The sequence below is a fragment of the Lissotriton vulgaris genome, chromosome 6 (genome assembly GCF_964263255.1).
Source record: "Lissotriton vulgaris chromosome 6, aLisVul1.2, whole genome shotgun sequence".
Lineage (NCBI taxonomy): Eukaryota > Metazoa > Chordata > Amphibia > Caudata > Salamandridae > Lissotriton > Lissotriton vulgaris.
In genome coordinates this window covers 171,871,482-171,898,148 of record NC_141694.1, presented here as the reverse complement: position 1 = coordinate 171,898,148, position 26,667 = coordinate 171,871,482, and the positions used below count along the sequence as shown (strand labels likewise).

Genomic DNA, 26,667 nt, shown 5'->3' with positions numbered 1-26,667 from the left:
TATATTGGGAAAAGGGGGAGGTGTGTAATATTCTGATCAACTCTGTGTTATGTTGATGGTAAAGGCTCGTAGATGGTCCGGCTCATGACACCTCCACCCTGCGTCATGACTTGGGCATTCGAATGATGTGCCGTGGTGAGATGGGTAATGGTTGGAGGTGCCAGCAAGCTGGAGGCGTCGGTGAGCCGCTGCCTGCAATGTATTGCCCCTACTTGAAATAAACCTTTTACTTTCACCTAAGAACCTGCTGTATGGATATTACTCCCTGTAACACAGACTTACCCAGGAGCTTAAGGCAGCATTTTTCAAAACAACTGCAAATGACACCAGCATTGTCAAAGCAGACTGGTGTGGTTGTTGTAACATGCCCACACAAAGACATGCATGCAAACAAACACATATATATATATCACACAAGAAAGAAGTGCTTCAAGCACTCATGTATACGAGCATCCAGATATTCAGGCATTTATGCACAAACAATGTAAAGGCATACATATTCTCAGATCAAAATTCACAAAGTCCTTTATGCACAAAGAAACAAGACACAAAACAACTAAGGCACAAATATAAATAGACAGCTACACAAGAGCTTATATAGGTACACAGATAGCAAAGCATATACATGAAGAGACGTAGAGTGGTCCCTGCCCACTGACTATTAGGCATAGCAACTCATGCATGTACTAAAATACATAATCACTCCTGTACACATACAAATACACACAAAGCTACCTATGCACTCTGCTAACAGATAACAGGCATTAGTGCACAGAGGTCAGCAGAAATACAGGCACACATGCGTTCAAACTGAAAGACAGTTAGTCATGCACATAGACAAGTCATCTTGAAGGTAGCTTTGCAGTCGAACCAACAGATATATACACTTGTACATAGCCCAAAGTACAGACAGGCACATAGACAATATACAGCTAGTATCACCATATACACAGAACTGCGGGCAGGCGCATGCACACACACAGACACACACACATATATATATATATAACAAATCTGCAGATGCAATTTGATAGTCGGACAGAAAACAGACTTAGAAATGGATGGACACTTGAGGATATGTATTAATACTTAGTGCTGGTGAGATGCAAGGTCAATATTCAGTCCTACACATGAAAACACATGGGGTTGATAAAGGAAGTCAGGTGTCTACGGCCATTCAATACTTGACGGCTTCTTGAAGAAATGTCCTCCATTTAGCACCCACTTATAAACAAGCACTAATACACTGATGCCAACAGACATTTGGACACCCTTGCACGTAGATGGACAGAAATTAATGTACCATACACTGGCATGGACCAGTGCACACAAAGATAAAACACAGTCATAAACAAAACGAAAAAAGGCAGAAATGGATTGATGGATGGCTGGATTGATGGATGGATGGATGGACGGACGGACGGACGGATGGACGGAGGGATGGATGGACAGAGCTGCGGAGGGAAATAAGATGGAATGCTAGAATATGAACTGCTAGAATCTTGAAGTATAAATATATGGAAGCAAAATTTGTGCTGGGATGATTCAAGCTCCGTGTCCACTTAGACCCCGATTACAAGTATTGCAGTAATCCTGCACCCTGGATTAATAGCATAGTGTACCATAATTTCGGGCTGTGGTATTTCTGCAGCACTACAAACCTCCCCATGAGGAATGAAGGATAACAGTGGGAATAGGTATATATGTGTTTTCCTCCATTTCAGCATTCTTGTCCTTCAGAGAGGTCACAAGGTTTTGCTTTGCAAAATGTGAATAATAAAGGGTCCTAGGTGCAGTGTTCCTTCACACCTTGTGATCATGATTCCGCCATCATTGCAAGTTTATGACCGAATTCCAAATTCCCTTCAATCCCCTGGCTAGGATCTTAATCTGTAACCACTTTCATAGAGAGGTGATGAAAGGAGCAGTGTTTCAACCCCTGTTCAAGCCTGCATGTCCGCAGGAGCAACAACATCACTGGGTAATGAATTACCCGGTCTCGAGCACGTAAAATTCTTGGCCTCTACCGAATGATCGCCTGAAAGTAACGATCAATCAATCAGGAGTTTGTTAAAGCGCAACTACTCACCCGTAAGGGTCTCAAGGCGCTAGGGGGGGGGGTGCAGGTTCCATTCCATCAAGGAGGGGGTCTGTCGAAGAGCCAGGTTTTGAGGTTTCTTGCAAAGATGGGGAGCGATGTTGTCTGTCTGAGGTGGAGCGGAAGGGCGTTCCATGCTTTGGCCGCGGGGAAGGAGAAGGAGCGGCCTCCCGATCTGGTCTTTCTGGTGCGGGGGACCTCGACGTAGGAGAGCTGGGCTGATCGGAGGGTCCTTTGGGGTGCGTAGAATTTGAGCCGGCTGTTCAGGTATGCTGGTCCGGTGCAGTGGAGGGCCTTGTGTGTGTGGGTGAGCATCTTAAAGGTGATTCTCGCCTCGATGGGGAGCCAGTGGAGTGTGGCCAGGTGCTGGGAGATGTGGCAGTGTTTTGGCAGGTTGAGGACCAGTCTTGCGGCGGCGTTCTGGATGTTCTGTAGCTTGCGGATGAGGTTTTTGTTTATTCCGGCGTAGAGTGCGTTGCCGTAGTCGAGTCTGCTGGTGAACAGGGAGTGAGTGACTGTCTTTCGGTGTTAGAGGGGGATCCATTTGAAGGTCTTACGAAGGAGGCGGAGGGTGTGGTAGCAGGAAGATGAGACAGAGTTGATCTAGTGGTCCATTTTGAGTTCAGAGTCCATGATGATTCCCAGGTTGCGTGCGTGGTCTGTGGGGGTTGGTGGGTTTCCGAGGGCGGTGGGCCACCAGGTGTCGCTCCAGGCGTCGGGTTTGGGCCCATGATGAGTACTTCTGTTTTGTTGGTGTTTAGTTGTAGGCAGCTGTTTTTCATCCATTTGGCGACGGCTTCCATGCCTTCTCGAAAGTTGCGTCTGGCGGTGTTGGGCTCGTTGGATAGGAAGAGGATGAGCTGGGTGTCGTCTGCGTATGACATGATGTTGAGTCCGTAAGTTCTGACGATGGGGGCAAGTGGAGCCGTTGAAGAGCGTCGGGCTGAGGGAGGAGCCCTGGGGGACTCCGCATGTGGTAGGTGTGGGGTCTGAGAGGAAAGGGGGGAGTCTGACCCGTTGCGTCCTGCCGGAGAGGAAGGAGCAGATCCAGTCGAGGGCCTTGTCCTGGATTCCTGCGTCATAGAGTCTGCGTATTAGAGTGCGGTGCGAGACTGTGTCGAACGCCGCTGATAGGTCTAGGAGGATGAGGGCTACTGTTTCTCCTTTGTCCAGTAAGGTGCGGATGTCGTCTGTTGCGGCGAGGAGGGCAGTTTCCGTACTGTGGTTTTTTCTGAAGCCGGAGGAGGAGGAGTCGAGGATGTTGTGTTCTTCAATGAATGTGGCGAGTTGGCTGTTGATGGCTTTCTCAATGCCTTTCGCTGGGAAAGGGAGCAGGGAGATGGGTCTGTAGTTTATGAGGTCGGTGGGGTCCGCTGAGGGTTTCTTCAGGAGGGGGTTGACCTCGGCGTGTTTCCAGTCGTCGGGGAACGAGGCGGTCGCCAGGGAGCGGTTGATGGTGTGGCAGAGCATGGGTGCGATGGTGTCAGCGGCTCTGTTGAAGATGTGGTGGGGGCAGGGGTCTGTGGGGGCCCCTGAGTGGATTGACTTCATTGTCTTCAGTGTGTCTTTGGTGGTGAGGGCTGTCCAGTCATCTATCGCTGGTTTCCGGGTATCGGGGGTGGTTGGTGAGGGTTCAGTGTGTTGGTTGTCTTCGTCGAAGTTGTCATAGATGCTCTTGATTTTGTGGTGGAAAAAGGTGCTGAGTTTGTCGCAGAGGTCTTGTGAGGGAGGGATGTCGGTAGACTCGCTGGTGGGTTGGGCGAACTCCTTGATGATGCTGAAGAGTTCCTTGCTGTTGTGTGCGTGGGTGGAGATTCTGTCTTCAATCGCTTTTTTCCTCGTTTCTCTGATGAGTTGATGGTGAGCGTTGGTGGCGGCTCTGAAGTTGTTGTGGGCTTCTGTGGATTTGGTGTTTCTCCAGGCCTTTTCGAGGCGGCGGCATGTGCGCCTGGACTCTCGAAGTTCGGTGGTAAACCACCTGGCTTTCTTGGCACGGGTATTGTTGTTTTTCTTGAGAGGGGCTATGGTGTTGGTGCTGTCCGAGATCCATCTATGCAGTGTTCGGGCTGCGGTGTTGGGGTCGTCGTTTTCCGCGATGGTTGGGGTGGAGTTGTTGAGTGAGGAGATGAGCTGGTCATCGGTGATTTTGGTCCAGTTTCTTTGTGGAAGCAGGTGCTGGTGTTTGTGGATGATGGGTGTTCTGAAGGTGAAGTGGACGCAACAATGGTCGGTCCATGGGAGTTCGGTGGTGTGGCTGAAGGTGATGGAGTTTCCTGTAGTGAAGAGGGGGTCAAGGGTGTGTCCTGCTGAGTGCGTGGGCTCGGTCACGACCGGGCAGAGTCCAATGTTGTGGAGGTTGTCCAGGAGGCATGTGGTGTTGGGGTCCAGTTGATTGTTGAGGTGGAAGTTGAGGTCTCCCAGCAGGGTGTAGTTGGTGGATGAGATGGCCTGCGGGGAGATAATGTCCGTGATGGAGTTGGCGAAGGGTCCGCGGGGTCCAGGGGGTCGGTAGATGAGGTTTCCTCGGAGGGCGGCAGTGGGGCTGGCCAGTATCTTGAAGTGAAGGTGTTCGATCAGTTCTGTGGACTCGTCAGGGAGTGTGCTCAGGCGGAGGCTGGATATGTGGACGATGGCGATTCCTCCTCCTGGGTGGGTGGGGCGGTCTTTCCTGTAGATCTTGTATCCTTGGGGGATGGCGATGGCGATGTCCGGTCCTGAGGTGGCGTTGGTCAAGGTTTCGGTGAAGAATGCTACGTCCGGGGTGGTGCTGTCGAGGAGATCCCAGATTTCTGTGGCGTGTTTGTGGAGGGATCGGACATTGAGGAGGATGCATTGCAGGGTCTTCGGTTCGGTTGTGTTCTTGTGGGCGGGTTGTGCTGGATAGTAACGAAACAGTGCATTGCGCATAGCATTCCATCCTCGCCCTCCTTCGAATAACAACCGAAAACACTGCAGTCAGTATATGCATCCCACTAGTAATAACGTCCCATAATCATTGCTGCCATATCATGCCATGTATATCAAAACTGTGTGTACAGTAATTGGCTTTCACTTTCTTTTTCTTACAATGATTGCTCTTAGGTGCTGGCCCATTTGGTTAACTGAAGCCAACAAAGACAACAACCCTCATCATGCACTGATTGTTTAGGTGTAAGTCCGGAACAGAAAGATTTGTACAATAACCAGGTTTGCAGGAAGAGATACTGAACTGGGATAACCAGCACGTTCCGCGTCTATCAACTCTTTTAACAAGGTTTGCACATGTGTGTGAGAGCGTTTTCTCCAGGTTCACCAGTTTGCAGGAAAATAAAATATTTTTGTCTGTCCCTAATCCTTCGCTGCAGCCTCCACATCCTTTATTCACACAATTACCAACACTTTCTCATACCCTGCAAGTGCTCCTGAAGCAATGGCATTGGAAGGTTCAGACTGATCCAGCCCCAGCCTTACCTGCCTTTCCAAAGCATGGGCCTGCAAGAAAGTGTCCTGAACCTCTTCTCTCCCAGTCTGCCTCGGAAGCTGTGAACAAAGTGCCATGGGGTGAAGTACAGAAATACACCTGCTCTGCCTTCGCATGTGATTGCAGCCTGCGGGATCACTAACAGAATATCGAGGAGCGAAATATCGACCTAGCAAAATATCGATGACAAAATATATAATGCCAGAATATCGAAATCCTATCTCAAAACAGGTAAGTACAAAAATATCGAATTCAAAATATCGTTGTCATTAATATAAATTGTAAAAATATTGAATTTTTTAAATGTCTAAACATTAATATAAAATAATTAACATAATTAAGTAAAACATACTTAAAAATACTTCAATAACCTTAAAATTAATAAATATTTAATGTAATGTATTTATTTATTTATTTGTTTGTTTGTATAGCGCTAGAATCGACCCCCAAGGGGTATCTCTGCGCTTCAGCGAGATATGGGTGGCAGAATAACTCCAATGAGTTAGTAAGTGAGGAAGAGGGTAGTCTTCAGCTGCTTTTGAAATTGAAGATGGTCCAAACACTGCGTCAAGGGCAGCGGCAGTTCGTTCCAGTAACGCGGGCCTAGATGGGATAAGGCCTTTCCTCCCAATCTTGCTCTTCTTAATCGTGGCACCGCAAGCAGAGATTTCATACTTGAGCGGAGCGATCTTAAAGGAGCATACAACAAGAATTTCTCAGCGAGATACGCAGGTCCTGAGTCAAGCAGTGCCTTGTGAATAATGCAACAGATTTTGAACTTGACTCTTTGACGGATAGGGAGCCAGTGCAATTTTATCAAGAGAGGGCGGGGAGGAGTCCTAGGGGGGACATTCAGGACCAATTGTGCCGCCGTATTCTGAACCACCTGTAGTCTTGCCAATGAAGCCTCATTGGCAGAGACTAGCAGGCCGTTGCAATAGTCCAGGCGACTTAATATAAGTGCCTGGACAAGTGTTTTCCGAGAGGTATCTGGTAGTAGGGGGAAAACTCAATGGAGTAGGCCTATTGTATGGAAACAGACCCCAGCTGGTTGAGTGGCATGCTCCTTCAGCCTGAGTGCCTGGTCCAGCCTAATCCCTAGGTTTTTTACTGACATCTTAGGGATTGGAAGGGGGCCTAGAGCTATCGGCCACCATTCAGGAGTCCATAAAAGGGGTGCCTCTCCGAAGAGCATGATTTCAATTTTCCCCACATTACACTGGAGGAAGTTGTTTCGCATCTAGTCAGATATCGCTTTTATCCCCCTTTTAGAAGGCCGCCTGTACTGCAGGAGTGAAGTTGTTAAATGGAAAAAGTAGCTGGGTGTCATCAGCGTATGAGATGGGAATAAACCCATGGGCTCTTACAAGATTGGCCAAGAGAGTAATATAGATATTAAAAAGTGTAGGGCGCAAACATGAGCCCTGTGGAAGTCCCTTGGACAACCCAGCAGGGGCTGATTCATACGGTCCCAGGTTAACGATCTGAAAACGATCGGATAGAAAACTCTTTACCCATGGCAAAGCTGTTTTTCTCAACCCAACCTCTTCCAATCTGTTAATCAAGATGTTGTGCGAAATTGTGCCGAACGCCTTGGATAGGTCCAACAGCACCAGAATCATAGAGTGGCCCTTATCTAGGGTCACCCTGATGTTATTCGTGACTGCTAGAAGAGCTGATTCAGTGCTATATTTGGGCCTAAAACGGGACTGGGAAGAATCTAAACAACCCGTGCGTTCGACAAAATTGGAGAGGTGGTTGTTCACATGCTTTTCTATTCGTTTGCTTGTAAACGTGAGGAGTGAGATAGGGCGGAGGTTGGAAAAATACATCCAGGGAAGTTTAGCATTCTTCCGAATAGGCCTAACCTGGGCAACTTTTAACTCCAGAGGTACGTGTCCCTTTCCAAGGGAGAGATTAACGAGGGATTGCATGGAGTAGGTCAGACTCTTGGCCAGGGAGGGAAGAATCCTAGCAGGAATGTGATCAGTGGGGGAGCAAGACTTGATTTTATTAATCAACTAGCAGCCCGCCCCAGCGTTGCCTGGGGCAGAAAGGGGCTGGGGGCAGCATTTGATGCTTGCGTGCCCATCCCTCAGTGCACACCCGCTCCCGACCCCCTCCCTCCTCCACTCCCTCCCACCCCGATTCCTCCCGCCCGTCCCTCAATGCACACCCACTCCGACCCCCTCCCGCCCGACTCCCTCCCGCCCCTCCCACTCCTTCCCGCCCGACTCCCTCACGCTCCTTCCCGCCCTGACTCCCTCCTGCCCTGACTCCCTCCCGTCCTGACTCCAATGTGCATTTACCTTACCTGAGCTGCCGCTTCCTTCCCGCGCTCCTTACTTTACCGCAGCTCCCTGTCCGCCGCTCGTCATGACGCACCTGAGCTGCCACTTCTCCCCGCGCTCCTCACTTCTCCGCCGCTCGTCATCATGCACGTCGCGGCCAGCGCTACGTCCCGGCCAGCACAGCGTCGCGGCGGCGCTACTTTCAGGGCACTACATTTTTAAAAAGTTATATTTTTAAATTTACATATATATTTTTTTTTATCGCCTATGTCCATCTGTACACCCTGACAATTTCTACAATGTATCGGGTGTGTGGATTGGCGCTGTGGTTCCCGAGTTTACCTGGCTCAAAGGTGTGTGTTCTCTCTTTATAATAGTAGTATAGATAATTCAACCTCATTCAGCGAGATTACTGGAAAGTTCTCCAATAGCTGAGGTTCCATGGAATTAGGCTGGTTGGTGCCCTCCTGGATCTGCATCATACCTCCTGGTCTAATAATTTTTCCATAAATCAGTTCTATTTTTTGTATAAAGTAGAGAGCAGTATCGTCACATAAAGATTGTGATGAAGCCTCTACACTTTCACAGGCTACCGGATTAATAAAAGAGTTCAAGATTTGGTAGATGGTCTTAGAAGAGTTGCCAGCCTCCGCTAGCTGGGTGGTAATGTACGATTTTCGTGAAACTTTTATATTTCTGTGATGGCCGGATAGAGCCAATTGAAACTGCTCTTTGTCTGTGTCATTAGGGGAGAGACGCCAAGTTATCTCTAATTTCCTGCATTGTTTTTGGGCTCGTAGTTGGGTGGAGAACCAAACTGCCTGTGGTCTGTTGGAGGGACTCGGGGTAGCCTTTAATGGTGCAATACTATCAATAGCTGTAAGAACTGCTAAATTGTGTCTAAACAGGGCATCTTCGATGTAATCAGATGTTCGAATCTGAGATCCCTGAAATCTTGTTGGAAAGCTTTCCTCTGTGACCTTCTTCCACTGCCTATGGAGGGAACGTATTGGAGGTTTGGATTTTACTAAGTTCACGAGGTCCTGAACAGAAAACTCTATCACCGAATGATCTGACCAAGTGAGTTGTTGCGGGGGACACACTGAATCAAGGATGAATGTGAAAAGATAATATCTAGGGTATGCCCCGCTACATGAGTTGGGCCTTCATTAATCTTAACCAAACCCAGCAGGGGAAGATCATTTAAAAATATTTGTGCATCGGAATTGGTGCGACATTCACTGTGAACATTAAAATCACCTAAAAGGAGAAAGTTTTTACACGTGTTTACATGTGTTCACATATGGAGCTAATAATTCAACCAATTTCAAATAGAAATAAGCAATGGGTCCCGGGGGTCAATAGACTAAAGCCCCTTTCCAGATAGTTTGCAAGGAGGATTCAATTCTGAAGATCAATATCTCCATATTAGTATCCTCACATTGATCCAGTATGGAAATCTTAATTCTTTCATTATACACAATTGCAATTCCTCCCCCCATTTTTTTGGTTCTATCCAGTCTAATCATCTTATATCCCTCTGGGAGTCCTAAAGATATAGCGGGAACACAGTGTGGTTTCAGCCAGGTCTGTGTACAGAAACTCAGATCAGGATGAACTGATGACAACAAATCCCACACCTCAATTGCATGTTAAGGCAACAAACTGATGTTGCACAAAAGATTTGTCCATCCTTTCCGTGTGGGAAGAATTGGTTCAACAGGGTTGACCGAGTCTAGCTCTTCTAGTGAGAGCTCAGCCTGAAATTGACAAACCCGGCATGAAAAAGGCCTTCTACATAGGGCAAGATATCTTTCCGGCATGCATGAGAGGAATCCATCTGGAGTTTTAGGAGTTGCTTTTTTAATCAATTTTGGAAAAGGTGATGGACAGAGTTTCTGAATGATGCAGAATACTCCTACCCAGTCAAGAGATCAGGGCTTGATCCATCACTGTTTTTTAGCTCACTGCACCATCCCAGCTCAGAACCTGGCTACATGCAAATTAGTCTGTTCCTGTCCCAGTGCATGATGGGAACAGGGCGAACCAAACTACCAAGCCAATTCTTATACTGGGAAGGAGACAAGCTTCCGGGGACCGGTTTCTGGCATTTCAGTCGTCGTCGGCCCGGCTTGCTTGAATCCTGATGGTGCAATGAGCATGGGACTCACGTCTGAGTATACCCTCCCACACTTAGTGTGGATAAAATCAATTTTGGAAAAGGTGATGGACAGAGTGTCTGAATGATGCAGAATACTCCTACCCAGTCAAGAGATCAGGGCTTGATCCATCACAGATTTTTAGCTCACTGCACCATCCCAGCTCAGAACCTGGCTACATGCAAATTAGTCTGTTCCTGTCCCAGTGCATGATGGGAACAGGGCAAACCAAACTACCAAGCCAATTCTTATACTGGGAAGGAGACAAGCTTCCGGGGACCGGTTTCTGGCATTTCAGTCGTCGTCGGCCCGGCTTGCTTGAATCCTGATGGTTGAATGAGCTAGGGACTCACGTCTGAGTATACCCTCCCACACTTAGTGTGGATAAAAACAATTTTGGAAATGTGATGGACAGAGTGTCTGAATGATGCAGAATACTCCTACCCAGTCAAGAGATCAGGGCTTGATCCATCACAGATTTTTAGCTCACTGCACCATCCCAGCTCAGAATCTGGCTACATGCAAATTAGTCTGTTCCTGTCCCAGTGCATGATGGGAACAGGGCAAACCAAACTACCAAGCCAATTCTTATATTTGGAAGGAGACAAGCTTCCGGGGACCGGTTTCTGGCATTTCAGCCGTCGTCGGCCCGGCTTGCTTGAATCCTGATGGTGCAATGAGCTAGGGACTCACGCCTGAGTATACCCTCCCACACTTAGTGTGGATAAAATCAATTTTGGAAAAGGTGATGGACAGAGTTTCTGATTGATGCAGAATACTCCTACCCAGTCAAGAGATCAGGGCTTTATCCATTACCGTTTTTTAGCTCACTGCACCATCCCAGCTCAGAACCTGGCTACATGCAAATTAGTCCGTTCCTGTACCAGTGCATGTTGGGAACAGGGCAAACCAAACTACCAAGCCAATTCTTATACTGGGAAGGAGACAAGCTTCGGGGGACCGGTTTCTGGCATTTCAGCCGTCGTCGGCCCGGCTTGCTTGAATCCTGATGGTGCAATGAGCTAGGGACTCACGTCTGAGTATACCCTCCCACACTTAGTGTGGATAAAATCAATTTTGGAAAAGGTGATGGACAGAGTTTCTGAATGATGCAGAAAACTCCTACCCAGTCAAGAGGTCAGGGCTTGATCCATCACTGTTTTTTAGCTCACTGCACCATCCCAGCTCAAAACCTGGCTACATGCAAATTAGTCTGTTCCTGTCCCAGTGCATGATGGGAACAGGGCAAACCAAACTACCAAGCCAATTCTTATACTGGGAAGGAGACAAGCTTCCGGGGACCGGTTTCTGGCATTTCAGCCGTCGTCAGCCCGGCTTGCTTGAATCCTGATGGTGCAATGAGCTAGGGACTCACGTCTCAGTATACCCTCCCACACTTAGTGCGGATAAAATCTATTTTGGAAAAGGTGATGGACAGAGTTTCTGAATGATGCAGAATACTCCTACCCAGTCAAGAGATCAGGGCTTGATCCATCACCGTTTTTTAGCTCACTGCACCATCCCAGCTCAGAACCTGGCTACATGCAAATTAGTATGTTCCTGTCTCAGTGCATGATGGGAACAGGGCAAACCAAACTACCAAGCCAATTCTTATACTGGGAAGGAGACAAGCTTACGGGGACCGGTTTCTGGCATTTCAGCCGTCGTCGGCCCGGCTTGCTTGAATCCTGATGGTGCAATGAGATAGGGACTCACGTCTGAGTATACCCTCCCACACTTAGGGGGTCATTATGATGGCAGATTTCCCGCATACTCCGGGCCGGTGGAAGCCACCACCGGCCCGGAGGATGCGGGAAATCCGCCGAGGAGGCTTGAAAGACCCACCGCCAAATTAGGATTGCTGGTGGGTCTCACAATCTGTCCTCCGCTTTTCCGCCGCGGTCGGAAGGCGACCACGGCGGAAAAGCACTAACATGGCTGGCGGTGTCTCTCAGACACCGCCAGCCATATTAGGATGTAGGGAAAGTAATGCTTTTCCGCAGCGGCTTTTCCGCCGTGGAAAAGCATACGGACATTCACTTTGGGAGCCCGTTGCCGGCCCCCTGGGTGAAGGTTGCATGGGGGGTGCACATGGGAGGTACCTATGGTACCCCCCTGCCTTTGCGTGCACGAAGCGGCATGCACCGCACGGTGCCTGCCTCTTTGTGCATGCAAATGCACTGCTTTAATTTTTTACATTGCGGCGGGTGCTGCTTCAAGCAGCACCCGCCGCAATGTAAAACATACAGGATGTGACCGCCAGGGTGGCGGTCACATCCTAATTGCCATGGAGGGACCGCCGCTGCCCATGCGGACGGTCCCTCCTACTCAGGGGTGGCGGACGGACGAAAGTCCGTCCGCCATCCTAATCAGCCCCTAAGTGTGGATAAAATCAATTTTGGAAAAGGTGATGGACAGAGTTTCTGAATGATGCAGAATACTCCTACCCAGTCAAGAGATCAGGGCGTGATCCATCACCGTTTTTTAGCTCACTGCACCATCCCAGCTCAGAACCTGGCTACATGCAAATTAGTCTGTTCCTGTCCCAGTGCATGATGGGAACAGGGCAAACCAAACTACCAAGCCAATTCTTATACTGGGAAGGAGACAAGCTTCCGGGGACCGGTTTCTGGCATTTCAGCCGTCGTCGGCCCGGCTTGCTTGAATCCTGATGGTGCAATGAGCTAGGGACTCACGTCTGAGTACACCCTCCCACACTTAGTTAGGAGTTGCTGTCTTGTGTGTAACATTTATATTTAGGGGGGCTACAATGGACGGGCAATTGTCCAGCGTCCCTGGCTCCTGGCGACGGTCTGGCGAGGACGAGCGCAGACGGGATTGCTTCTGGCACGTCCGCTGCACGTCAGCTGGGTCATGTTCTTTTTATGGCCCTCCCTCCTGCTAAGACTAGAGCGCTGACCTGCCCCTCAGTGAAACCGGAAGTGTAGCTCAAGCCTTTCCCCCCTCCGTGCGACGGCACCAACTGCCGCGTCGGACCAGGACGGTAAGGCAGAAGGATAGAGCACTACCACTACCGGTAAGTAACAGCCTGTACTGTGCCCTTCAATGAAGTTTTACAAATTAAAAGCAGTTTTAGAAGTATTTTGTATTTAAAAGCGCCGTAGCAAAGAGTAACAATGGTAAAAAAGAAAAGCGAAGGTAGAAGAGCCTCTCCCACCGGCCGCCTAATTGAAAAAATAAAATAAACATTCATTGATATTTTTTAATACATATATATTAACTTAATAATATTAAAAAATATTAAATAATTATGGTGTAGGATAGCGGGAGGGTAAAATGTACTATTCCCACTCCAGTGAGTGCAACAGTAGGGAAGTGTTGGATAGCGTAGGGGTAAAAATTACTATTCCTACTCCAGTGAGTGCAACAATTGGGAGAGTGTTGGATAGCGTAGGGGTAAAAATTACTATTTCCACTCCAGTGAGTGCAACAGTAGGGAAAGTGTTGGATAGCGTAGGGGTTAAAATTACTGTTACCACTCCAGTGAGAGCATCAGTTGGGAAAGCATTGGATAGCTGTAGGGTAAAAATTAATATTCCCACTCCAGTGAGTGCATCAGTAGGGAAAGCGTTAGATAGCAGGAGGGTAAAAATAACTATTTCCATTCCAGTGTGTGCAACATTAGGGAAAGTGTTGGATAGCGAGAGGTTAAAAATTACTATTGCAACTCCAGTGAGTGCAACATTAGAGAAAGCTTTGGACAGTGTAGGGGTTAAAATGTATATTCCCACTCCAGTGAGTGCAACAGTACGAAAAGTGTTGGATAGCATAGGTGTAACAATTACTATTCCCACTCCAGGGAGTGCAACAGTAGGGAAAGTGTTGGATAGCGTAGGGGTTAAAATTACTATTGCCAATCTAGTGAGTGCAACAGTAAGGAAAGTGTTGGTTAGCGTAGGGGTAAAAATTACTATTCCATAACAGTAGGGAAAGTTATGATTTAATATTTGAATACATATAAGTTAATGATCAATACCAATAAAACATTAATTACAATTAATTACCAATTACAAAACATTTAATAATGAATTAATTATAAATACCAATAAGTATTATTTATTAAAAATGCATTACCTTATATTAATAATTAACAACACATTATTTTTCAATACTAAAAATTAATAGGTAATCATTTTTTTAACCAATTAATAAATATTGAACAGTAAATTAATTATCAACACACAAAAAAATTGCAATAATTAATAAATTACAATTAAATTACTTCCACCCAGTAAGTAGTAAGTAAATCTTTATTTCATTGATAAAAACCATCATAAAAATACAAGTTTATAAAAATTCATTTACATTACAATACTGAACTATATGTAAATTTCAAGACAGATACATAGCTAATAAAATTCATATAGAGAGAATACTGAACTATATGTAAATTTAAAAACAGATACATAGCTAATAAAATTCATATAGAGAGAATACAGATTTTATGTACATCATAGCTTAATCCCGTGTGTTTCGTAGCCTGACAGCGATTTTTAAAAAGCTTATCACAGAACATAAAGTGCAAGTATCATTTGCTCTTTGTGAAAACAGTAATGCAGCTTTAGCATGATGCAATTTTTCCTCTCTTAAAATGTCAACTAGGAAACTATGCCTAGGGGTCTGATAAAACGAACAAAGGAGTACAAAATGAAGGGTGTCCTGCGGAGACCTATTGTCGCAGCCGCAGGCACCCTTCTGCTCAATCGTTACAGTAAAACCAGAGGGCTAAGATAATATATTATGTAAACAAATTGAGCCTAAAATGGCACATTAAGAACCTATCCTGCTGATTATGAATCAGCCATAAGTAGCGTTCCATACCCTCCCCGTTGTTAATTAAAGAATGGGCCACTACTGAACTCTTTGATGACTCAATGCCTACTCTGATCATGTTATAATTTTCCAGCAGCAGTTTCCTGACTAATGGTTTACAATTGTTAGCAATCGTGGAGGGATTACTGAAAAGAGTTTGCTGGCCAATGGACTCTAGTGTGTTTTTGACAAAATTTAGCCATGGAATATGTAGCCCTTATCCCTTTGCAGACAATCTGCGACAATTTCCCTACTCAATCCCACCTCGGGATTAAACCAGATTCTGAGCCATGCCATAACTGGCCTCATCTTTATCAAATCTGTGATGTATGGGGTACCAAGTTCCCTATGGGCAATCTCAGCTGGAATGGCCTGAGAGATCTTTAGGATTCTCCGGAGAAATATATCTTCCTCCAGCTGTAATTTTTTAGAGTCCCTGAAACCCCAAACCTCGGCACCATATATAGCCTTTGCCTACGTGCAAAATTTAAAATGGCGCTGTTTGCGGAAACCAACTTTGTGCAGTGTTCCTCAATTAGGGAGCCAAATTGAATCTCACCATCAAACAAAACGCCCAGGTAGGGAAAAGTGCTTACAGTCTCCAATATGTGATTCCCTATTCTAAACACAAATTTCTTGGAAGGTTTTTTACCTGCCACCATGACGAAGGACTTGCTTAGGTTCACTGATAGATCCAGATTTTCCAAGAACTTAACAAATCCATCCACAAGGTATGGAAGACTTCGGGCCGTACGTGCAAGCAGGACTGCGTCATCCGCTTACAACCGTACCGGGATTTGACGCGTTCCTACTTTGGGACTGTCTACTTCCATTGCACTAAGGGTTTTCTCAAGCTCATTAATATACTTTTGACTGGGTGTGAGTGTTTGATTGATTCAGATGCTTCGTCCATCACCACCCCCTTTTGTACCGCTTTTGGCCGCCATAAGTGTGGCAGGGTATGCTCAGACGTGAGTCCCTTGCTCACTTTGCAACTGGATTCAAGCAAGCCGGGCTGAAGATGGCTGGAATGCCAGAAATCGGTCCTCAGAAGCTTGTTTCAGGTCCAGGGAAGACATGGCTTGGCAGTTCAGGCTGGACTGATCCCATGAGGCACAGGGTCAGACTGATTTGCATATAGCCATGTCTGAACTGGGATGACAGAGTGGGCTAAAGAACGGTGATGGATTAAACCCAGTTCTTTTGACTGGGTGTGAGTGTTTGATTGATTCAGATGCTCCGTCCATCACCACCCGCTTTTGTACCACGTTTCTTGAAAGGCTAGAATGTGAAAACCACATATGTGCTTTCTCCACTCAATGTTTTCAAATTTTCCAGCTAAACCTGCAACATTCCAGGACAAAATGTTCATCTTTCCTCCTGTCACCTTTACTACCTTACTGCCCTGCATGTTTAACCTAAGTTCGTCATTCTTCATATGCCTGACCCCCTGTTCACCCCCTTCCTGAATTAGTAATGGGGTTGGAGGCCCTTTCACATGTTGTATTCCCTGACCCCCTTGTTCGATACAATCACTGGGCAACTGACTGACCATCCCATCATGACTGTGCCTTGAATGGGATAGTCATTCGTTCTCATCCAGGGACTGCAAAGGCCTGAATCTATTTGACCACTGAGCACTTCCCTGATTTACTATGGGGAAACCACGATATTCATGATTCCTTGCCCAGTGCCCATCTGTTACTCTGCCCTTCCTACCCTGAGCCTGATTTGGAGGGAAGATGTCACATTTTCTGGGATAGAAATACCCTAGTGGCATAGATTGTAAAGTACTTGTGGCATTCCTGTTGTGGTTACCCAATATGTACTAGACTAGGTTTGGATTACTAAAATTTACTATAATGCAATTCCCTTCAATGTTTTTCCTCCTGCTACCAATCCAATTTGCCCTTCTCACATGTAGGATTTCTCCAGATTCCTTCACTTGCAGTGGCCTATGGATATTCAACCAATGAACAATCTTACTTTTAAGTTCCATATGTGACTCCTTCTGACCCATCCTTAATTCTGGTACTCCGGTGAAAACAACCACATATGGACTTGCTTCGGGGGGTAAATTTATACATGGTAGCGGGGACTGCATTTTATCATTTTGCTCATGGCCTGTTTGGTAATATCTGCCAGATTGTGAGATACGGGATTCCCTATTTGGTTCCCTATTTGGTTTTGTGTCACAATTGTATGTCCCAAGGTATTGACTCTGTCCTTATTCCCACCTTTTTGTGTGCTTGTTTCCCCCAACTGAGCTGGGGCTTTGGGCATTGCGTGAACTTGTACAATGGTACATTGCTCGTTGCTCACGCAGTTATTCTTAGGTGGGGGTTGCCTGGATGAAGACGACCCTACTGCAGTGGAGGTTCCAGTTGAGCTAGTATTTAAGGCCTCCCTTATCTTGCCCTGTTTGTGGAGTTCATTTACTATCTTGTCTAGTTTACTCACTAGTGGTTTTATTTGGCTCACTATAAAAGCCTCAAGATGTTTTTGGAGTTCTGCAATTACAGGATCCAACCACCCTGGAGGTGTTATGGGACATGGGGCTTCTATTATCTCTACCTCATCCTCATCCTCTATCTCTTTTGCCCTACTGTCTTTTCTGGTTTGTTTCTGTTTCCTAGTGCGTGAATTTTTGGGGTTCTTTTTTTTCCCTCTACTTTGGGCAATACTCTTTCCAACCCTGTCTGATTGGCCGCCCTCATCTATTTCCAGTTGGGCACATGGGATAGATTCTGAAGATTTATCCTGACTACCATTGAGTGAAGTTTCACATGAGTTTGGGTCTAAAACTTGTGTGGGTGTAGGGGACACGGTTGTAGGTGTCATGGATAAGCTCCTCTCCGTGCGCTCAATCTCCCCATTAACTACGCTTATGACCTTCCTCAGCATTAAGTCAATTGCCGTTGGAGTTGCAATTTGACCTGCTGTGTTGATGGGGATTGGGCGTAATTTAGGGGTATAATTGGAGTGCAGGGTTTACTCTTGGTAGAGCGGGTTTTTCGTTTGGTGGCCATGCTCATTGTGCAGTAGACTGCACTATGTTCTTCCTCACAGTTGTCTTAATACACTGTCAACAATAGAGTAACAACAACAAGGAAGCCCCACCACTATTCAAATATTAGATTGAATCAAGCCCTTAATAGGTAGTATACAGTCTTCTCCGCCCTTGTCTTACAATGTCCAAAGTCTGCAGAGGTGGGTATTCTTTGGCAAACTGCTACTAGTCAGTTCATAAAGTACCTATTCGATGGACCAAGGGGAGTGGCCCAGCCCAGCCTCCTCTGGCCCCCGATGGCCACAGATGGCCCCGTCCTTGTCCCAGGCTTCTCCCGGCACTGCCCGCGCGCGTCCCGCAGGACGGGAGGCCTTCCTTCAACTTAAAGCGCCTCTGGGCGCAATACTGGCGTCACCTGTGCACCGGACCCCGGGGCAGCTGGGAGATGTAGTCTCCGCTGCTCAGGAAGGGGCCGGCGAGATGTCAATGGAGCCGTTGCCCTCACGGCGTGGAGGACCCAAGGTGAAGTGCCGTTCCCCTCATGGGGGTGAGCGAAAAGCCATTTCCCTCACGGCTGCTGGAAAGCAGAAGCTGAGTGCCCCGAGCGCGTCCGGCGCTCCTTCAACTTAAAGCGCCTCCGGGCACGATACTGGCATCACCTGTGCACCGGACCCTGGGGCAGCTGGGAGATGTAGTCTCCACTGCTCAGGAAGGGGCCGGCGAGATGTCAATGAAGCCGTTGCCCTCAGGGCGTGGAGGACCCAAGGTGGAGTGCCGTTCACCTCACGGCGGTTGGCGAAAAGCCATTTCCCTCACGGCTGCTGGAAAGCAGAAGCTGAGTGCCCCGAGCGCGTTCGGCACTCCTTCAACTTAAAGCGCCTCCGGGCGCGACACTGGCGTCACCTGTGCACCGGACCCCGGGGCAGCTGGGAGATGTAGTCTCCGCTGCTCAGGAATGGGCCGGAGAGATGTCAATGGAGCCGTTGCCCTCACGGCGTGGAGGACCCAAGGTGGAGTGCCGTTCCCCTCACGGCGGTGAGCAAAAAGCTGTTTCCCTCACGACTGCTGGAAAGCAGAAGCTGAGTGCCCGGAGCGCGTCCGGCGTTCCTTTAACTTAAAGCGCCTCCGGGCGCGATACTGGCATCACCTGTGCACCGGACCCCGGGGCAGCTGGAGATGTAGTCTCCACTGCTCAGGAAGGGGCCGGCGAGATGTCAATGGAGCCGTTGCCCTCATGGCGTGGAGGACCCAAGGTGGAGTGCCGTTCACCTCACGGCGGTGGGCGAAAATCCGTTTCCCTCACGGCTGCTGGAAAGCAGAAGCTGAGTGCCCCGAGCGCGTTCGGCGCTCCTTCAGCTTAAAGCGCCTCCGGGCGTTACACTGGCGTCACCTGTGCACCGGACCCCGGGGCAGCTGGGAGATGTAGTCTCCACTGCTCAGGAAGGGGCTGGAGAAATATGAATGGAGCCGTTGCCCTCACGGCATGGAGGACCCAAGGTGGAGTGCCGTTCCCCTCACGGCGGTGAGCGAAAAGCCGTTTCCCTCACGACTGCTGGAAAGCAGAAGCTTCCCCTATAAACCCACTACTCGCTCCGAATAATTAATGAATACAATAAATATAACTATCAATTAATAAAAATGCATAACACTTAACAAAAATGAATTACCAATTAATACACATGTACTGCCAATTAATAATTAATTAACAATAAATGAATTATCAACACCAATAAATAAAAATACATAATTACTTAATAACAATTAAATTGCTTCCTACCCAATTCCCCTATAAACCCACAACCCACTACGGAATTAAATCACAAAAAAATTAAATAACATAAAATTAATTACTTTAAAAAATTCAAACATATATTACAAAAGTAATACATACTTTGGACTACGCGAATGCACTGTTCAGTGGCATTCCGGCTTACCTGGTTAAACGTCTGCAGATTATCCAGAATGCTGCTGTCCGTTTCTTATTCAATGTCCCAAGATGGAAGAGTGTGCGTTCTGACTTGCGCACTCTTCACTGGTTCCCCGTATCACAGCGCATTCTGTTTAAATCCCTGGTGCTCGCGTTTAGAGCAATCCATGACTAAGGTCCTTCATATTTGAGAAACAGATTTGCTTTCTACGCCCCCGCCCGCACCCTCAGATCATCTACTCTGTTTTTTTTGTCCCTTCCCCGTTTTAAGCGAGCCAGACTCGGCGGTCAGTCGATTGCCGTGGTCGTGGCTCGGGCCTGGAACGGTCTCCCTCTCCATTTGCGCTCCATGCAATCTGTGGCTCAATTTAAGAAGAACCTGAAAACTCATCTGTTCAGAAGTGTAACCTGAGTTGTTTTCTTGCGGCTCTTTTCTCTGCCTTTCCCATTCGCGCCAGGATACTCCCAAGTAACGGAGCGCGTTACAAAACGGTTTATACATACATATACATACATACATACTTTGAACACATATACTAACACTTAAAACACGATAAAAAAACTCAATATTTTTAACAACTATTTTATGACTGTCGATATAACTAACTTTGATATTATGAAAATCGATATTTCTTACCTGAATTTCTATATTCTGCACCACTATATTTTTGCAATTCGATATTCTGTCCATTCTATATGAAAAAACTCAATATTCTGTCAATTTGATATTTTTTTCTCTCGATATTATGACTGTTCACCCAGCCTGCAGGTTCATGGAAAGAGGCATGCAGTAGAAAGAGGAACGAAGGGGAGAGGAAGGTGGTAGTCTGCTCAAACTTTTAAAGATAATACAGCAGTGACTTTCTCGTGCCCCATTCTATCTAAATTATGAGGCAAGCCCTTGTTCAAGTGAGCAATGTCATCCTACTTGACAGTTGGATTCCAATTACAAAGCACTTCTTTGCCTGAAAATGATATAGTTAAGGGACTGGATGAGGACTGGCATTTCTTTCTCGTCTCTTGTTTCCCTTCACAACCATCTTAAACCAGCATATGTCTCTTTATGTATGCACACTTCATGGAAAGAGCAGGGAGGAAAAAGGGGTGGGTTAAAAGCAGGAGGGTAGGGCGTTAAAATCAATGGTGGTGGGTGATGGCATAAAGCACCAGGGACGAGAGAAGACACCTGCAGATGCACTCATATTGAGTGCTTAAAGTCAAAGTAAAACAAAGATGGCCATCGCAATTAGTAACAATGTTACAGGAAATGTTAAATGCAGGGAGTGTGAGGAGGGTGGGGGCGCAGGTGGCATGCTCGCTCGTAATTAAAGTAACAAAGAAGTTACAAGCGGATTAAGAAAGGAGTGCTTCTGCCATGCAACACTGATAAGAAGAACACAGAAGAACAACAGGAAATGGTATGCTGCAACCAACTGAAACAGAGGGAAAGTATGTGGAAAGCACACAAACTAATGAAAAGTAAGGACAGGATGTAAGCCCTTTTTAAGATTTATAATAAATACAATATATTCCACAAGCATAACAAGTGATGTGCAGGCAAAACCTAAAAACATTCAAACAATTAACATTTACCTGGGTAAAATGCCCTATCATTGCATGCTCGTGAGCTGGGCCTATTCCATAAGTGTAGTTCTGCTCCTCGTCAAACCATTCCTGAATCGCTTCTGTCCAGTTTGCACAGTAACTTGCCATAAACAGATTCTCACCACAGCTCCAAGCTGAAAGAAAATATATATGAATATGTTTTGTTATTTCAAAAAGCATGACATGTTATTAGAAATGTAATGGCTATTTATTCGCCCGCTGGTTAAATAGTGAATTTCTGCTGCTATTTACATGCTGCTGGCTAAAGTGCAGGAATTATGCATTATTTGATTGATTATGTACTATTTGGCCATTGGCTTTGCAAACAAAAGGGAAACTTCATTATTCACCCAGCTATTGACTATAAAGTGATTATGTATATTTTGGCAAGTTGCTGTTCAAATAGCAAAGGAAGTTCACTATTAACACTGCCACCAACTAGATAGCAGAGATCATGTAAATTTGGGCTGCTTTCTAGATAGCAGTGATTATGCACTACTTGGCTATGGACTGTTCAAACAACAAAGAGATCTATTTATCAGGTTGTCAACTAAAATAGTGGAAATCATGGACTATTTCAGCAGTGACCATGCAAGCAGCTGAGATACTACACTATTTTCCTGGGGTCTGAATAGATAGCAGAGAATATGTACTGTTTGCTTACCGTCATGCAAATAGCAAAGAAATTTAACTATTTACTAGATCGCTGACAAAATAGCAGAGAGTAAGTACCATACAGTGCAGAAAGAGGCAAGAGAGTTGCAGAAACAGGCAAAAGCGGTGCAGAAAGAAGCAAGAGCAGTGCAGAAAGAACCAATAGCGGTGTCGAAGGAGGAAAGCGGGGTACAGAAAGAGGTAAGAGGAGTGCAGAAATTTGCAAGAGAGGTGAAGCAAGAAGGAAGAGCAGGGCAGGAAGAACCAACAAAGGTACAGCAACGGAGAAGAGGGTTTCAGAAAGAGGCCAGAGAAGTGCAGAAAGAAGCAACAGATGTGCAGAAAGAGACAAGAGAACTTCAGAAAGAGGCAAGAGAGTTGCAGAAACAGGCAAGAAAGGTAGAAAAAAGGAAACAGGGTACAGAAAGAGGCAAGAGAGATGCAGAAAGAGGGAAGAAGGATGCAGAAAGAGCCAAGAGGGGTGCAGAAAAAGACAAAAGGGGTACAGAAAGAAGTAGGTGAGGCGTAGAAGGAAGAAAGAGAGGTGCAGAAAGAAGCAACAGATGTGCAGAAACAGACAAGAGAGATGCAGAAAGAGGGAAAGGGGTTCATAAAGAGGCTAGAGGGGTACAGAAAGAAGCAGATGAGGTGCAGAAGGAAGAAAGAGAGGTGCAAAAAGAAGCAACAGAGGTGCAGAAAGAGGACAAGGTATGCAGAAAGAGGCAAGAGAAGGTCAGAAAGAGAGTTGCAGAAACAGGCAAAAGCTGTGCAGAAAGAACCAAGAGAGGGGCAAAAAGAAGTAAGAGAAGTGCAGAAAGAACCAGCGTAGGGAACAGAGGTGCAGAAAGAGGCAAGAGAGGAGAAGAAAGAAGGAAGAGAGGTATAGAAACATGCAAGAGAGGTGCAGAAAGAAACAAGATCTGTGCAGAAAAAAATAAGAGAGGTACAGAAAGAGGCGAGAGGGATGCAGAAAGAAGCAACAGAGGTGCAGACAGAGGCAAGAGAACTCTAGAAAGAGTCAAGAGAGTTGCAGAAACAGGCAAGACGTGTAGAAAGAATGAAGAGGAGTGTAGAAAGAGGCAATAGAGGTGCAGAAAGAGGGAAGAGAGGTTTAGAAACAGGCAAGAGAGGTAAAGAAAGATTGAGGAGGGGTACGGAAAGAGGTAAGAGTGGTGCAGAACGAGGGACGAGAGGTGCATAAAGAGGCAAGAGGGTTGGAGAAATAAGCAACAGCGGTACAGAAAGAAGCAATAGAAGTGATGAAACAGACAAAAGAGTTGCAGAAAGAAACACATGGTGCAGAAAAAAAGCAAGAGAAGTGCAGAAAGAGGCAAGTAAGGTGCAGAAAAAGGCAAGAGGGGTGCAGTAAGAGGTAGGAGAACCGCACAAAGACGCAAGTGAGGTGCAGAAACAGACAAGAGTGGTTCAGACAGAGGCACGAGGGATACTGAAAGAGGTAAGAGAAGTACAGAAAGAACCAAAAGCCGTGCAGAAAGAGGCAAGAGGGGTACAGAAAGAGGCAAGAGAGGTACAAGAGGAGCCAAGAGAAAACCAGAAAAAGCCAACAGAGTTGCAGAAACAGGCAGAGGTGCAAAAAAGGATCAGTGGTGCAGTCAGACATAAGAGAGGTACATAAAGAGGGAAGAGAGGTGTAAAAACAGGCTAGAGTGGTGCATAAAGATACAAGAGCAGTGAAGAAACAACCAAGAGAGTTGCAGAAAGAGGCAAGAGGGGTGCAGAAAGAGGCAAGGGAAGTGCAGAAAAGCAACAGAGGTGTAGAAAGAGGCAAAGGAACTGTAGAAAGAGGCAATAGAGTTACAGATACAGTCAAGGGATGTGCAGAAAGAAGGAATAGGGGGTGCAGAAAGAAGCAAGAAAGGTGCAGAAGGAGGCTAGAGAGGTGCAGAAAGAGGGAAGAGGGGTGCAGAAAGAGGCAAGAGGAGTACAGAAAGAGGCAAGAGGGGTACAGAAAGAAGCAAGAGGAATGCAGAAAGAGGCAAGAGAGGTACAGAAACAGGCAAGACAAGTACAGAAAGAGGCAAGAGAAGTGCTGAAAGAGGCAACAAAGGTTCAGAAATAGGCAAGAGAAATGATGAAATAGACAAGAGAGTTGCAGAAAGAAACAAGAGTTGCAGAACAAAAGGAAAAGAAGTGCAGCAAAAGCCAAGTGAGGTTTGAAGAGTGGTGGAGAAAGGGGGTTGGGCCTCCGACCAGTGCTCAGGAAATCCGCTGCATAGGACTTACAATAGGTACCAGGAGTGCTTCTTGTCCCCCAAAGTCCCTCAGGAGTAAAGTGGACTTCATCCCCCAATGAGTACTTTGCCAGGAGGCACTTTTTCAGATTGGTGGATAAAGGGGAGCATGGCCTCTGAAGACCTCTGAGCAATCCCACTGTGTGGGACTTACTTGAGGTAAATAGAGGGGTGGGTGGCCCCCAAAGGCAACCTTGGGGGCCAACTACCCCTCCCATTACCTCAAGTAAATCCCACACAGCAGGATTGGGTAAGTTCTCATAGCAGGTTCGCCCTCTTTGCCCACCACTCTGCAAACTCGCCCCCTGGCATGTTCTTGGATGTGGATTAAAGTCCCCTTCACAACTTGGTGTTCTTAGGGGCTAACTAGCCTACCTAATACATCCAGTAAGCCCCAGATAGTGGGATTGCTGAGAGGTGGACACAGGCCAGTCCCCCTTTCTCCACCGCTCTGCAAAGGAGCCTCCTGGTGTGCTCTTGGTTGGGGGATGACATTCCCTTGTTTCCTGAGTGTCTCTGTAAGCCCCACACAACTGGATTGATGGGAGTGTTACGAGGCCATGCCCCCTTTTTACTCCAATCTGCAAATTTGCCTCCTGGCACACTCCTGCTCGGGGGATGAAGTCCACTTCAGCAATCCCACTGGGAGGGGCTTACTGGTGGTGCTGGTGGGCTAGTTAGCCCCTATGGACCTTTAGGATTGAAGAATACTTAATCCCCCAACCCAAAATGCGCCAGGAGGTGCGTTTGCAGTGTGGTGCAGGGAGGGGGAGGGGCCTCCAGCGAAATGCAGGCTTCTCTTTTCTTTTCATTTAAAAATATGGGGCATATTACCAACAACTAGCGATAATTTTGCCATAAACAGATCGGCGATTTTTATCGCAGATAAAACTTGCTATTAGCAAGGTTTATCGCAAATGCGATAAAAAACGGCCGCAATGCATGAATATCGCTGAAAAGTCAGCGATATTCATGCATTATCGAGCAAATGCTCTTAGCCATGTTATCCACCTCCCATTGGATAACATGGCTAAGAACTGCTCAGGGCAGGTGTTAGCTTTTGGAGATATTCGCGCTTAGCGCGAATATCTCCAAAAGTTGGTAATAGGAGATAGCGATGTTAGGGACTGTTTCCAGTCGCTAACATCTTGGCACGCCCACTTTGCATGTCATTAGTGATAAATATCACTGACATGCAAAGCGGGCCCAAGATGGTCGCTATCTCCTTTTAGCTGTCACTAACTGGTGTTAGCGACAGCTTGGTAATAGGGAGATAATTTTATCTCCGCTTTCTTGGCTTTTAAAGCCAAAAAAGCGGAGATAAACCCCCTTGATAATATGCCCCTATATTTTTAGGGTCCTGGGGACTCCACCAGTAGGTAGTTATAGTTAGGACCTAGTTTCCCGAGGATAAGCATTTTTTGACTTGGCTGTAACTTTGGCATCGTTTGACCAATCAGCATGAAATTATGTTAAAAAAGTGTCACAGTGGATACTATTGATTGGGAAGTTTGGGGATGATCCATGTAGTGGGGATGGAGAATTTTTTGTACGAAATAAGATTGCGTTTGTAATGTTAATTCCCATAGGAACCTTTTGCCACTTTTACAGCCTGAACCACTGAACAGACTTACAATAAATTTGGTGGGGGTTAGATGTCAGTTCAAGGAAGTTCCTTTTGCTTATTTGGTGTAAGTCAGTTTAGTAGTTTTTGTGAAAATTAAGTTTTGAAATTATAGTGATATCTCTGGCTGCGAAGCCTTTGCGAGCAAAGAGGAGCTCATGCAGGGAAATGCACTGCTCTGATTTACTCCCAACACTTCAACCAGAAGTGTTGGCGGCCATCTTGGGACTTGGCTTCACTGAGTCACCAAAAAAAGTCTAAACAAAGTAAAGGGGGCAGGGTAGGAATACCCTCACTCCCAAGCCATGGTCTTGGGGTCCCCCTGAGACCCTGCCAGTGCATAAATCCATACTTTTTTTGTTGTTGTACAAATTTCACGCAACATTTTTTGAAAACCAAGCACGAGCTTCCATGTTTCCTCAAGACTAACCCCTGGGTGGGTCAAATCCCAGGGGCATGGTAAAAATAGAGGGAGGCACACAGGGCCCCACTCCTTGGCTATTCAAGGCCCCGGGGACCACAACATCCCCTGGGCACTGTTCCATTCAAAGGCAGGGGGCCCGCTTGACCCCCCCTGCTGCCCCAAGGACCACCACATTCCCTTGGCACACATTTCCATTTAAAATCAAAAATAAACAATGGGGGGAGACCCTAAAGGGTTCCCCTACAGTCCAGTGATAATTATATGCAGGGGAGAAGGCAGCAGCTCCCTGCTTCCCTGGGGACAACCACCTCCCTGGGGCTAAAATAAATA

At 46.6% G+C, this 26,667-nt stretch overlaps 1 protein-coding gene across 1 annotated transcript in view; it reads right to left on the bottom strand.

The window, feature by feature from the left end:
- The window catches only part of LOC147706967 (cysteine-rich venom protein-like), a 257,680-nt gene that overhangs the window by 124,396 nt on the left and 106,617 nt on the right, over positions 1-26,667 (bottom strand). Inside the window, exon 4 of the mRNA XM_086925152.1 lies at positions 21,372-21,517. Within this exon, the coding sequence (XP_086781278.1) occupies positions 21,372-21,517 (146 nt within the window). The remainder of the gene's footprint in view (positions 1-21,371; positions 21,518-26,667) is intronic.